The sequence below is a fragment of the Mus pahari genome, chromosome 3, assembly GCF_900095145.1.
Source record: "Mus pahari chromosome 3, PAHARI_EIJ_v1.1, whole genome shotgun sequence".
NCBI classification, from domain to species: Eukaryota; Metazoa; Chordata; class Mammalia; order Rodentia; family Muridae; genus Mus; species Mus pahari.
This window is the reverse complement of record NC_034592.1, coordinates 46,839,584-46,854,006: the sequence shown is the minus strand read 5'-3', so window position 1 is coordinate 46,854,006 and position 14,423 is coordinate 46,839,584. Positions and strand designations below refer to the sequence as shown.

The 14,423-nt window shown below is 44.1% G+C and overlaps 1 protein-coding gene across 1 annotated transcript in view; it reads left to right on the top strand.

Annotated features, from left to right (window-relative positions):
- Positions 1 to 14,423, top strand: part of LOC110318338 (CD302 antigen) — a 135,231-nt gene that overhangs the window by 18,979 nt on the left and 101,829 nt on the right. The window contains exons 5-11 of the mRNA XM_029536802.1: positions 4,094 to 4,204; positions 5,273 to 5,413; positions 7,148 to 7,339; positions 8,175 to 8,332; positions 9,695 to 9,805; positions 10,298 to 10,386; positions 10,520 to 10,689. Coding sequence (XP_029392662.1) covers positions 4,094 to 4,204; positions 5,273 to 5,413; positions 7,148 to 7,339; positions 8,175 to 8,332; positions 9,695 to 9,805; positions 10,298 to 10,386; positions 10,520 to 10,689 — 972 coding nt within the window. The remainder of the gene's footprint in view (positions 1 to 4,093; positions 4,205 to 5,272; positions 5,414 to 7,147; positions 7,340 to 8,174; positions 8,333 to 9,694; positions 9,806 to 10,297; positions 10,387 to 10,519; positions 10,690 to 14,423) is intronic.

Genomic DNA, 14,423 nt, shown 5'->3' with positions numbered 1-14,423 from the left:
TACCAAGGAGATGCCCGTACCAAGGAGATGCCCGCTATTGCATGTTGATGGCAGCTCTGCTCAGGGTGACTGCCATAAATAACCAACAGCAATCGACAAGGATTTCTACCACCCAGTGAGAGAAAGAAAAACTGGCATATACTCGGTGGAAGAAATTCCTGGCATTTGTGACAGTTCAGACATTATGCTAGGTGAAGTAAGGGGAGGCACGGAAAGAGGAACACCACCAGTTGTCAGTCGTAAGTGCGATCTAAACCCCTGATCTCCTAAGAGCTAAGAGGAGTGGGAACGGAAGGCTTCGAAGGCAGCAGGAAGGGAAGCGAGGGGGATGGGGAGAGGTCGGTCAGTAGGCACAAAGTAACATTTACAGCGCAGTGGTGGTGTTCCCTTGCACAATGAGGTAGGCGATGGTAGTTGACAGTCAGACATTGTATATTTCAAAATAACTGCAGAGGATTCCGACTGCTCTTATCACAATGAAAAGATAAGTGTTTAAAGTGATAAATGTGCCCATTTCCCTGATTCGGTCACGAAGTACATCAAAAGTTTCACACAGACCCACAGACACATATGGTTCCTATGTGCCAATTAAAAACAGACAAAAGAAGGAAAGAGAGCAAACAACTTGCCTGTTCCTTCAGTCCAAGGCTCTCTGCTTGCAATCATCTGCAAGACAGTCTAAGTGTTACCTGGGCTGTAAGTAAAGAAAAAGCCCAGCTCTTGATGGTCCACATAAGCCGTCTCTGTCCTATGTGTCTACCCGACAAGTACATTTAGGACGTACCCATTTCTCATTTACATCCACTGGCTTACCAGCGTGGTAGAAAACTTAAATTTTATAATTCCAGTGACGTCAATACAAACTAAAATGACAGTAAGGAGACGAATCAGGGACTTTAGTTTAAAAAGATCCCATTATGTTAGTCTGTCCTTGCTGCCTGCAGGTACACACCAAGGTTATGCAGCAGTAATTATGTCCTGTGTGGGGGGGGTTATCTGAAAAACCGTCATAGGAAGGGTGTGGCTGAATCTGTAGTGGATAGGAAGGGACCCCTAGTATCCTGCTTGAACCATGGCAGGAAGGTGGAAGCGAATACAAACAGCATTCGAAATATCAGGGGACATGGATAAGTCGGCAGCACCAGGAATAAATAGAAGGTTTTAGGACTCCTGTTGGAATGCTGGAAAACCAACTGTTTTTACTAACAAGGGGGACCGTGCATCAGATTTCATCTTCAAGTGTGCTCTGTAGTGGTTCTAGCACTGTTGCAGGAGCTTGTGGGGAAAAGGAGAAGGAAGAATCCACAGTTCTTGCCCAACCTCCTCAAGGCTTCTAACGGAACGCCTGCCCTCTCTTTACTCAATAAAGCATCGCTGCCATCTACTTCCTTGGGAAAGGTGGGCAGACTTTCTCAGCCCCATACTTCTGTCTGTATCTAGACTGTGGTCCCTCCAGCTCCTTCAGAAGTTCCTCCTTTTCCCCAAGACCTTTGTGTCTTACCAGCTGTTCTCCCACGCCCCCATCCCAATCACTACGCTGACTCTTTTCATTTGCCAACACCCAGCATAAACATCCACCACTGAAGATACGCTTATGTCTGGGTCCTGGGAGCTTCCCTCCTTCTTTCTTAACGAAACTCCTTTGCAAGACCCCAAAGGCCTGCTTTACACGTTTGGCTTCTAGAGTCGTCAGGGAGGCAAAGATTAGGTATAGTCAAAGTCGCCCTTGAAAGGTCCTCAGAGACTGAATATGGTTTTTCTCTGTGTCATTCCCATAGTCTATAATACATACACATAGGCACCTTATAGGGAGATAGATAGGGACATGCTGTAATAATAGACATATTCCCCTGTGAGTAATTAGGAAACTGTTAAGTAATTTTCAGCTGAAAATGTCCAACAAATTTATGAAGATCCCATCCTAGTGTTTGTCAGCCTCCCCTTGTCATTCATAGACCGTTTCGTCAGTTGCTCTGTCCCTTCTACTTGGCCTTCAATTAATTTTTCAAATTCTTCCCTCATGGTCTTGATAACGTCTTTCTTTCCAGGTTCATGACCTCCTAGATGATGGTAAATGTCTTAGTTAAGATTTTATTGCTATGAAGAGTCATAACCAAGGCAACTCTTTTCTCTCTCTCTCTCTCTCTCTCTCTCTCTCTCTCTCTCTCTCTCTCTCTTCCTTCCTTCCTTCCTTTCTTTCTTTCTCTTTCTTTTTTCTTTTTGGATATTTTCTTTATTTACATTTCAAATGTTTTCCCCTTTCCAGGTCTCCTCTTTGGAAACTCCGCTATCCCATTCCCCCTGCCCCTGCCTCTATGAGGGTGCTCCCCCACTCCCCTACTCTCGTCCTCCCACCCTGGAATTCCCCTACACTGGGGCATTGAACACCCTCAGGCCCGAGGGCCTCTCCTCCAACTGATGTCCAACAAGGCCATCCTCTGCCACATATGTGGCCAGCACTATGGGTCCCTCCATGTGTATTCTTTGGTTGGTGGTCCAGTCCTCAGGAGCTCTGGGGAGTCTGGCCAGTTGACACTGTTGCTCCCTCCAGTCTTCAAACCCCCTCAGCTCCTTCAGTCCCTTCTCCAACTCCTCCAGAAGGACAACATTTAATTGGGACTGGCTTACAGTTTAACAGGTTCAGTCCATTGTCGTCATGGTGGGAAGCATGGCAGCATATAGGCTGACATGGTACAGGATGAGGAGCCGAGAGCTCTACATCTTGATCTGGAGGCAACCAAGAGAGAGGAGGCTCTCTTCCACACTGGGTAGAACTTATGCACAAGAAACCCCAAAGCCCATGCCCAGAGTCACACATGAACTCCACCAAGGCCACATCTACTCCAACAAGGTCATGCCTCCTAATAGTGCCACTCCCTATGGGCCAAGCATCAAACACATGAGTCTATGGGGGCCAAACTTATTCAGACCACCACAGTAAAAATCCTTACAATCATCCTTATGTTCTTTTTGTTCTTTCTTCATTATGTAAGGACTCATACAAGCATGGGCACATCCATATTTTGTATCCACATCAGGTAGCATATGGGCAACTAATCTCACTGTTGAAATTATTTATACTTCCCTGTCCCCTTCCCTTCTTTTCCTAATGGTTTTGATTATGAAATAATAAGATTGTAGGATATGTCTTCCTGACAACAAGTGTGTGTGTGTATGTGTGTGTGTGTGTGTGTGTGTGTGTGTGTAAAACTCTCATATCTACTTTGAACACACAACATAATAGAGGCATGAAAACAGCTCCCATACATATTTGTAACCCAGAAATGCTTTTCTGTTTGAGGGGTCCCCAGCTGTTCCCCTCCACTAAACTGAATTTTCTATGAGGTAAAGACTTTATGGTTTTGATTTTTGTATTCATAGGCCTGGCAAATAATATGGGCTTTATAGTTTTATGGCTTTGACCTGTCAGTTTGCGATACAATCAGATCTTCAAACTCTGGGCAGAGGATGGAACCTGCTTTTCAGTAAGCCTTCTCTGTAAGGACTGAAAATACATAGTGAAACCGCCACTCGGAGCATTCTTTTACCGAAGAGGAGGGAGAACTGGACACTGGGAAAGCAGAATTGAACAAATTTATTAGACTGTGACCTTTTCAAAAAAAATGAAGTTTTGTTGTCTCTTAACATGGCCTGCCTTTGTTGCCTAGACAGTCCTAGTGAGATTCCTGTTTCAGTTAAGACTTTGTGGTTTTTTGACTATCAATAGAAACCTACTTTGATTTATATAATTTTGTCATTGTTAAAAATTATGTAATTCTATGTGTCTCTGCATATATGTATGTGCATGCATGTGTGCGTGCATGTATATGTGTGGTGTGTGTGTGTGTGTGTGTGCATGTGTGTGTCTTGTGCTTTTTCTTTGGCTCTTTTTCTTCTATTTGTCATCTTTGTCTTATTCTGGTTTCTTCATTTTGATTTTATCATCATTATTATTTTATATGCTTATTTTTGTCAACTTGGGTGGGTGGGGAAGTGGGGAGGCTCTGGGAGGAGTCAAGGGAGGAAAAACCGTAACCAGAATATATTGTATAAAAGATGAACTTTCAATTAACAAATTATGTAATTCCTACAGGAAAAGAGGACATTGCTAGAATTGTTTGGCTTGGACTGAATCAGCTCTATTCTGCAAGAGGTTGGGAATGGTCAGACTTCAAGCCACTCAAATTTCTTAACTGGGATCCAGGTAAATGCTCGTCCACAGCAATGTAAACAGAGTAAAAGATTCAAAAGCTAGGGCCTTTTTACTCATCCAGAGCTTATGAAAGTTTCCCGTGCAGTCAGATCTCATGCTTGCTTCGTCAGAATTTTTTTCAGACATTCTCAACTGTGGTGTTATTTCAGCCAAGTTAGCCATGCCATGGGCAATGGACCATTTTCACCTGGGCTTTAGGGCATCCCTGTGTTTTTAAAGTAAAAACAGAATGACCCCTACAGCATGGCCAGGAGTTGTTCTACATCCCATAGGGTCTTGACTCCCAATGTTGTAGTTAGTCTTCAGCTTGCCCTTAATGGAGAAAAATCCCTTACTTCCACACGATGACACCTAAACACTAAGAACACAACAGATGTAGTTTATTACACAAATAAATACATCAACAAAAAATCAACAAAAAATAACACCTTGTTTAGCCAGAAGCTCTTTCTGCAAAGAAAAGATGAGGAACCTTTTGAAACCTAAAACCTGAATGATATAACATGAATAACAGTGTTCCACCTACATAGAAAAGAAATGGATTGAATATTATAAAACAGCCATGATGTTGTCGTCAACTATTTTTATTAGTAAACAAAGTGATGCTCTATCGAGTCAAAAATAGACTATGCTAGGCAAGTGCTGTACTACTGAGGTACAGTCCCAGTCCTTAAATTTATATTTAAGGTCTTCAAGGCAGAACCACACATTAATATTTCTGTCTGGTTGTAAATATTTGCCTTAGGGTAAATTTAATGCCCACTAAGAGGCTCTGGCCACAGGTGTGTGTGGTGGAAGCAGCTGTAGAGCAGAGGCAGGTTTGCTTTTCTGCTGTGAGTTAGCTCTGATGGATCAGAACGTGCTCCTCCATCTCGTGTTTCAGAAGAGGGACAAGTGAGGGTGCCGTTGCTCACTGCGGCCTATAACTTTTCAGTTTAGTTGAAAGTTTGAACCATACCATGAGCCTTCATAGAGACAGAAAATTATGAAATTGAATAAATTTAAGTCCACTCTGTCCCTAACCTCCTTCTACCTCCTTGAAAATCTGTCTTTTTAAAGGTATGCCCGTTGCACCTGGGATCGGTGGGTCAAGCTGTGCGAGAATGGACACAGAGTCTGGGATGTGGCAAAGTGTTTCCTGTGAATATCAGCAGCCTTACGTCTGCAAGAAGCCGCTGAACAACACGGTGGAGCTCCCAGGTGTGCCCCCCACTTCCTCACGTGTACAAATGAGGCCAGAGTTCTGTGAACTCAAGTAAATTCGTACCAGATAACTGTTCCCCTTTCCTTCACTGGATACTGCTAATGGTTGTTTGTTTGTTTGTTATCCCCAGAATCCATGCTAAAGTGCCATGGTTGTGTATGTTCGTACTCCCAGTGCTAGTGGTGGGAGATGGGCAGAGCAGGAGAATCCTTAGGGTTGACTGTCCAGATAGTCTACGTTAATTGATAAGCTTTGGGTTAATGAAAGACTCTATCTCACTTCCTCAAAGGAGGCTGATGACTTTCCTGAGGGTGACACCTTAGGTTGTCCTTTGGACACACACACACACACACACATACACACACACAGGATCCACCTTTCTCGTTCTGGAATAGTAAGGATTGGAACTCAGATTCTTAGGTCTCTGTGTTTGCAGAGTGAGGGCTCTTACCCATTGAGCCATCTCCCCAGCACTGAATTCGTATCCAAAAAAGGAATATAGAGCAATTTAAAAAATAGTTGCATAGAATAATGTAGGGGAATGTAGGAAGAAATGAACATTTGTCTTCCAAGTTACCAAATATAGCCCATACAACAGAAAACATAATAGAGATACCGCACGAGGGAGAATATACGAGAACTGATGATAGAATAAATAAATATCTTGAAGTCGCCATTATTAAATAAATTGTGGCATTTCCATAATATGTGCCTATTACAACTGTGCCAGCAGGAAAATTCAAAGAGCAGAACGAAATGATATGCCTACCCATCATTGTAACTTTGTGAACATATGTTTTTGTGGAGATAAAGCTAGAATGTGTGGATGATGGTTTGAGTTCATTTACATGTGGTTTTTCTCTCTGTTTCTCTCCATAATTGAAATATCCCATAGTAATAATGAATGCCATTTAGAGCCTAAGTTAATTGAGTTATTATCTTGCAAAAAAAAAAACCCTTCACATTTTTAAGATGACTGTGTTTGCTTGTAATACAATAAAATAAAATAAAATAAAATAAAATAAAATAAAAGTTCCAAGAAGATCTGGATAAGTGGAATAACAAAACTGCTTTCTGGTTTTGCTAATGAAGGTAATAGCCCTTTGCCTCTGAAAGGTTGGATGCTCTTCACCATGGTCTGAGACTCACTGGTCTTTCAAAGCGGATGAAGGGCTCTAAAGAAGCCATTCTGTCCTTCCCCTCCCTCCTTTGCTGCCCTCTCCCCAGGTTGTACTAAACGAATTCCGCATCCCGCTCCTTAAATCTCTACCTGCCCTTTATTGAATAGTAAGTGTTAGCAAGCATCCACTTACCAAGCCGGTCACATTAGAGAAGAAGGCTTGAGTCTGCCTACTCTCAGAGACGTGGGTGGAGGTGACCTTCCAAATCTCCGACCTGGCCTGCTCCACACCCGTCTTCCACTTATTACAACTAAAGTCGTTCCCTTCCCCGACCGTGTCCATGCCCCTTAAATAGTCTTGTCCGGCCACATACCTTATGTGTCTCAGAATAGGGACAGTTCGTGCCTGAATCTCCTCAGGACTTCTTATAATGCCAGATACATAGGAAGCACAGCGTAAAATTCATGTCACTCTGATAGCGGACATCACATCTCCCCGTTTTCCAGAAGCTTGTGACTCAAGGAAGAACCATTTGAGGGACGTGGATTCAAAATGGATCTGTCTTTACTGGAATAAAAATTGATGCTTTCCCCCTCCCCTCCACCCCAGATGTTTGGACGTACTCAGATACCCACTGCCACGTGGGCTGGCTGCCAAATAATGGGTTTTGCTATCTGCTGGGGAATGAAAGTGGTTCCTGGGATGCAGCACGTTTGAAATGCAAAGCCTTCGGTGCAGACCTCATCAGCATGCACTCCTTAGCAGACGTGGAGGTGGTTGTCACGAAACTCCATAGTGGGGGTGAGTTTTTTTGCTTTGTTTTAAACGTCTTATGTTAGGTGTTTAAAGCATCTCAAATCTCCCTATTGTCAGTGAGAGGGCGAGGCATTCAGTCTGCCCAGTAGGAGGAGCACATCCAGGGGCCTTTCAGTGGGAATGGGCGTGACCCGGGCCCCACCTTGTCCAGTGCTGTAGCTACCCATGTGGCTTTTGAGCTCCTGAAAGGTAGCTGGGAAAAATGAGGAACTGAAGTATCAGTTTTGTTTCATCTTCATTTCTCTGCATTATGGCCACTATTTCATCACACACTCTCCCTCTGCCCAGAATTATGCCAAATCCTCTTTAAGTTCTTCTAAAAACCTACTTGATGATCCTTTCGCTTTTGTGATTATCTGGAACTGGACTGAGAAACAAAGACATCCTAGACTCGGCCCTCTTCCTAGAGGCAGGCAGGGGAGGTACCTGTTCTGTGCCAGCATGGCGCCCATTGCTGTCCGGGTGAAGACAGTAGTCATTTCAGCACAACAGTGGACAGGGTACATTTCTGACTGGAGTATCTGTGACTGTGTTTATAGAGTTTCACTAACACCCATAAAGCAGAGTTTGTGCACGACAGATGTGAGTGACACTCAACTGGCATATCCCAGAGCAGCTCTTCTCCCTGTGTGTTCTGTGTGAAGTATGAGGGACATTACAGGTCTGGAGACCCACCCTGTCTGCTCATCAACACCCTTAGTCAGCGACTAAGGAAGACCGCCAAGCCCCCACTCTACCTATCAGCACGTAAAAGTCAGTACCATGCCTACTATAACATACAACGGAGCAAAACCCAGCAAAGGAAACACTTTTCTTTTAGATGTCAAAGAAGAAATATGGACGGGCCTTAAGAACACAAACAGCCCGGCTTTGTTCCAGTGGTCGGACGGAACGGAAGTTACTCTAACGTACTGGAATGAGAATGAGCCGAGTGTTCCCTACAATAAGACTCCCAACTGTGTTTCCTATTTAGGAAAGGTAGGATACCTCCTGTAGTTTATTTATAGTCTTTTTGTTGTTGTTGTTAGCGCTAATAATAATATTACCATTGTGCTGGGAAAGAGATTTGTGTGCAAGCTGAGAAGGAAAAGGTAACCTCCCGTAGGTTGTCACCCTGAGAGCTGATCACTGAGTGAGCAGTCTGCTCGCTGCCTAAGCACCCATTGCAGTCTGGAAAAGACTCACAGACTCCTTAGAACTCTTGTGTCAAATGGCCTGCTTTCTTCAAGGGTCCAAGTCCCCAGTCAGCCTTCCTGCTCGTTACGGTTGATGTTTGGCAGGTAACCATGGTTCAGCCTGAAAAAGTCTTCTTTTCTGCTCTGATTAAGTTTTGAATTAGTCGTGATTTGAGGCTAACTGGAAAACACTTTTTAATAGTTCAATTTTTAATAAAAAAAATTTTTAAGTGGTTTTTAATATTTATATAAAAAAATTGGGTTAGATTCGTTCAGAAAATCATCTTTTGCTGAGACGTAACTTGCTAAATGCTCATCAGAGCTTGAGCATGCTCTGGCTAGGAGCACAGAAGGATTCAAACACCTCTTTTAGTTTTGTTTGTATCTCTTTCCTATAGGCAGCTGTCCCTCTTGGTAATCAGGGTAACTGTCACCCAGACATCTAGAGGGACTTTAAATGGAAGTGTCAAACTGTGTGCGTATTTAGAAGTGTCCGATCGCAAAGACGTGTTTTAGAAGTGTCACACTTGGTGCCCTACTTTAAAAGCCAAGATGTCTCGGCGCGTCATCCAAAGTGAAAAGTGAAGGGTGAAGGGCAGACCTAGCTACACAGCCTGCCTGAATTCAAAAGTGACCCTGGGTGCAGTCAAGCCATCAACATTTAGTTTCAAGAAGCAATGCAACTAGGCCAATTAAGCAAAATCAAGTTTATGTAGCCTATTTGAAAGAGGCACTTTTGATGTCTAGACTGGAGTAGAGTTGAAAGAAACCTTTGACCGTACACTTCTTGAGCAGTAGCTCTCGTCTCCACCACCATCCTTATGCAGATGAGGAAACGTGACCAGACTTTAGTTGCTGTGTCCCAAAGATTTTAATCTGTGAACAACCTTCAGACAGGTCACAGGGAAACGACTAGAATCCTGGCAGCTTTAGGAGGGTTCTTCTCTCTTGGACTTCTTGTCTAAATGTCCTTTGGCTGTTGTATTGTTAAGCTTATAAGAAAAGGAACTTTGTGCACAGTGTGTCGTGGAGATGGCAGGCTCAGACACTACCTTTCCCTGCTCCCCCCACCACAACCCCTCCATAGGTACCGTGACTTAATTCTAAACGTTTGGCAAATACTTTGTTTGGTAAGGATTTATTTTTTTTTTTTCATCTTTAAAAGTTAGGTCAGTGGAAAGTCCAGTCCTGTGAAAAGAAACTCAGATACGTATGCAAGAAAAAGGGAGAAATAACTAAGGATGCAGAGCCTGATAAACTGTGTCCGCCAGATGAGGTAGGTGAAACGCCTCTGTGCCCTCCCGAAGCGGAATTATCCCTCTGTGGTAAAAGATGATCTCTGAAGCTTAAACAATTCAAACATGGAAAGTGAAAGTACCGGTTTCTGTTCCTACATTTAAGAAAAAAATGAGAAGGATGAGAATCATAGCACACTGGTGTTCTTATGGAAAGAAAACGCTTACCTATAAACACGTAGATTATGGCTCCTTCCCTCAATGCCGATAGTTAGATTTCCTCCAAGACAGTACTCTTCCTGAACACTCATCCAGCCAACAGCTGCAATAGTGTGGGTCATGGAGAAAGGGCAAAGAGCACTATGTCACAGCTCAGTCATGTAGAGGTGACCTGTGAAACCGAGCTGCAGCCTTCCCAGGTGAGGACAGTCATGTCCTCTGCTCCCTCAGGTGAAGACGATTTTGTCAGAGTCTGGGGCCAGGGGCTGTCATTAAGTCTCAAACCGTGTGATGGTGTTCCTCCTCTGACTTAGGGCTGGAAGAGACATGGAGAAACCTGCTACAAGATTTATGAGAACGAGGCTCCTTTCGGAACGAACTGCAACCTGACTATCACTGGCAGGTGTGACCGTCAGTACACAGTAGTAGGAAACTTTTAACTGACTTAGCCTAAACAGCCTCCTAAGGGAAAAAAAAAAAAGCGGGGGCGAGGGGCTTTTTATTTCAAAAATTCTGAGCCAGTTCGTCCTTTGTAGGTTCGAGCAGGAATTCTTGAATGATATGATGAAGAACTACGATAAGTCCCTTGGGAAGTACTTCTGGACCGGTCTGAGAGACGCTGACTCCCGAGGAGAATACAGTTGGGCCGTTGCTCGGGGAGTAAAGCAGGCTGTGACCTTTTCCAACTGGAATTTTCTTGAACCAGGTGAGTGCTTTCTGAAGGGCTGGCAATGCGTTAGGACAGAGCAGACAAGGAGGGCGTTGGGGTAGCGCTGAGCCTCATACTTTTCACATAGCACCAGATTTGCAGCTGCTCTAACCTAGTCTGCAAAGCTTGCTTGTGTCTGCCTATTCACGTTTCTCCCGGAGACGTAGACAGCTAGAAGGCCCTGTGGCACTAGGGACAGAGACGAGCAGCCACAGAGTGATTCACAGGGGGCCATCACTTACCATCATGCCAAGTCTATCGTGTGGTTCTGATTTTATGATTTTTTTTTCCCCAAAAGCTTGTTCATGCTAAGATGAAAGGTGGAGTGGGGAGCTTGGGCAAGCAGAGGCTATTCTCTTGCTTCAGAGTGAATAGCTATTCTAAATGCTAATTTATTGAAGATTAATGTCCTCGTGCCAACTGGTTGCAGTGGTGAAGTGGGGGTGGAACATGGTTAGAGAAGGATAAAATAGAGAGGAAGATAAGAAGGCACCGGTTCAGCTGGGCATGGTGGCATACACCTTTAATCCCAGTACTCAGAATGAAGAGGCAGGTGGAGCTCTGTGAGCTCGAGGCCAACCTGATCTACATAGTGAGTTCCAGATAATCAGAGCTACATAGCCTATAGAGAAAAACAAAAGGGCACAGGCTCAGTAAAGTTCAGAAGCCCTGGCTAAGCAGATGCGCCACACCAAAACAAACAAACAAATAAAACAACAACAAAACAAACACAAAGAAACAAAAGCCACATGTGAAATCTATGGTTAAAACAAGAGTGACATTAGTGAGTTCTGCATGAAGCCCTGTGGACACCCATTTCCATTCTTCCTGAGGGAAGAAGGGGTGCCATCCCTTCTAGTTTAGCTTTGAGAGACTTAAAGGAGGTGGCACAGGGGAATGCCACCAAAGTGGTACCAATTGCGCTACGAGAAAGCTCTCATTTGTATAATAAAGATAATGCTTAATTTTTAAGAAGCAACCATGAGTGTTAGGGTCAGGTTTGTTTTATTGGTTGGTTTCTTTAGGACGGGTGTTTTCCACCCTCTTTTAATGTAAGTCTCAAATAAAATGTAAACATTTCCTATGAAGTATTTGCACTTTATCTCTCTGTCTCCTGACTTCGTCCTGCAGGATTAAACATGTGTTGGTATTAGTCTCTGTGAGAATAAATTAGGGAGGCAGTGTGAGTTACCATTTATTTCTAAAGTTAGTTCATCTTTCTTCAAACCGACCCAAATGTTGATCATATTTTACCATGGAAACCAGAAGAACTAATGTAGAAGTTCCACCCGATTTTAGAACTGGGAAAATATAGGCTCCAATGATTCATTTAACAAAATATACCTGGTTATTGATCAGTAAAATCCCTATCTCCCGACTTCCAAGCCCATGCTGTGTAGATTGGCTTGTTCGGATAAGTCATTTTACTTTCTTCTTTTCAGGTGTCTGACATTGTCTTGTGTTGATAATCATGGGATCATTATGGGATTTCTCTATAGCATGGAAACTGGACTGTGTTATCTTACCAGTAGAACACAATATTTGAAATAGTGTCTTCACAAACTTGGTGACTCCTGATCATGACCATCAGTGTGGGTAGCACTAATAAGAACAAAATTATCTTTTTAGGTAGAGAAGGTAGGATATAGCTGCTAATCCTGGTTAAATGTCACTTAAATTAGAAATATTCTAATAGGTAAGACACAGAGTTCTTAAACTACAATCCCTACACTTAGGAGGCAGAGGCAGGAGGATCTCTATGGTTGAGGCCAGCCTTCAGAACCAGGGCTACACAAAGAAACACCTGTCTCAAAAAAATAAAATAAAACAACAACAAACACAACAAAATCCCACCAACAGTATAAAAGCTGGCCAGTCTTGGCAGTGGTCACCTTTAGTTCCCAGCACTTGGGATGCAGAAGCAGGTGGATCTCTGAATTCTAGGGCAAGCTAGTCTTCATAGCAAGTTTTAGGCGAGCCAGGGCTACACAGTGAGACCATTCCTGGGGGAGGGGGGCAGAGGTGGAGGTGGAGGTAGAATTGTGGATATGGTACAGTGTTAGAGAGCTTATCTAGTATGCATGAGGCCATGGGTCTAGTCCCCTGTAACCTCCTAAATGTAATGCATATGTGCGTTAAAGATCTCATTCATGGGGGCTGGTGAGATGGCTCAGCAGGTAAGAGCACCTGTCTGCTCTTCCAAAGGTCCTGAGTTCAAATCCCAGCAACCACATGGTGGCTCACAACCATCTGTAACGAGATCTGGCGCCCTCTTCTGAAGTGTCTAAAGACAGCTACAGTGTACTTACATATAATAAATAAATAAATCTTTAAAAAAAAAAAAAATCTCATTCATTGTAGAAGTTGGAGAGGGTATGAAACATTGCCCCTAGTTACACCCCCCCCCCGTTTGTAGTCAGAACACATGCTATTGTGATCTTTTTGCTCCTAGCTTCAGCCAGCCAGGTCACTCTGGAGCAAGTTGTGTAAAAGCAAGCAGAAGAGAGAATAAAGGGCAGCACATGCGTGTGTGTGTGTGTGTGTGTGTGTGTGTGTGTGCCATGTGTTCTCCATTCCTTGTGCCTCTTGCTGCCATATATGCATGCAAGCCATGGCACAGAGCTTCTTCATTTGATGGGATAGGAGCTGTACTCATTGCTTTGCAATGTATGTTCCTCTTTCCCTTCTGTCCACCTCAGACCACGTGATAATGATGGAAAAGGGCCCTGCCCATGACCTTCTGCCAGGTGAATCCCTGGGCTCAGGTCTAGCTGCACCACTCACTAACGGTGAGCATGGACACTTCATTCGGTCTGTGTTAGAAAAGATCTGATCATACAAACTCACTTTGAGTGTTACCAGCAAATAAAATATAGACGGCCATAAGCCGAGTTGTGAATAAGTGTGTATTTCCATGAGCTCCTTCTACAGTCAGTGCCCCAGCCCTTCCTGTGGATCTGACTCCGGGGAAGATTTAGTTTTGAAGTTTACTAAATAGCTTTAAAATTCTCAAAGCTGTTAAGCTACACTGAGCCGCTATCCCGAGCTGCTATCTTCAAGCATGGTGATTTCCCACACTGCCCTGAAAACAGGTTGCATGAGTTCAAGTCTAGGGTCAACTCATGTTAAGTGTAACCTTGAAGACGTCACTTAGTCTGCCAGTCTGCGTACTGGGCACTATATGTGGGGATCTGAGGGGCTCTGGCCAGGCCGGAGCATCCGAAGAGTTGCAGCTCTCCGAGGGGAAGCTGGAGCAAGGTGGACTGCTGGGGGGGGCAGGCGTTGAGTCCCAAGGTCGGGGCCACCAAACAGGAAATGGCTGCAGTTGGCTCGAACACACAGCTGGCTGGGCCAGGTCGAGGTCCAGTGACCTTCAGGAGAGAACCCTCTCCCCTGGAGTGTTGCAGCTCAGTAAGACAGGTCCCTCAGACCATCTTTGGTGAAATAACTCATGCACTTTCTTCCTCGTGGGCAGGACTTTATAAACATCTGGGGTTGACCTGGGATCTAGAGGCAGATGCTTTCTATGGGCTTGGTCTGAGATGTTAGGGATGCCTCTAACATGTGGAAGGGCTTCAGGTGCTATCCTTACGTGACTGATTGCCACAGTCCTCTCATGTGTCATGGTCACATGTTCCAGGACAGGAACCTGGTCAGGAGTAGATTGAAATGCCTGCCGTTCTCCATTATGAGAATCGCTGGGCTTTCTGAATCCGCTCAACCTTCCCAGT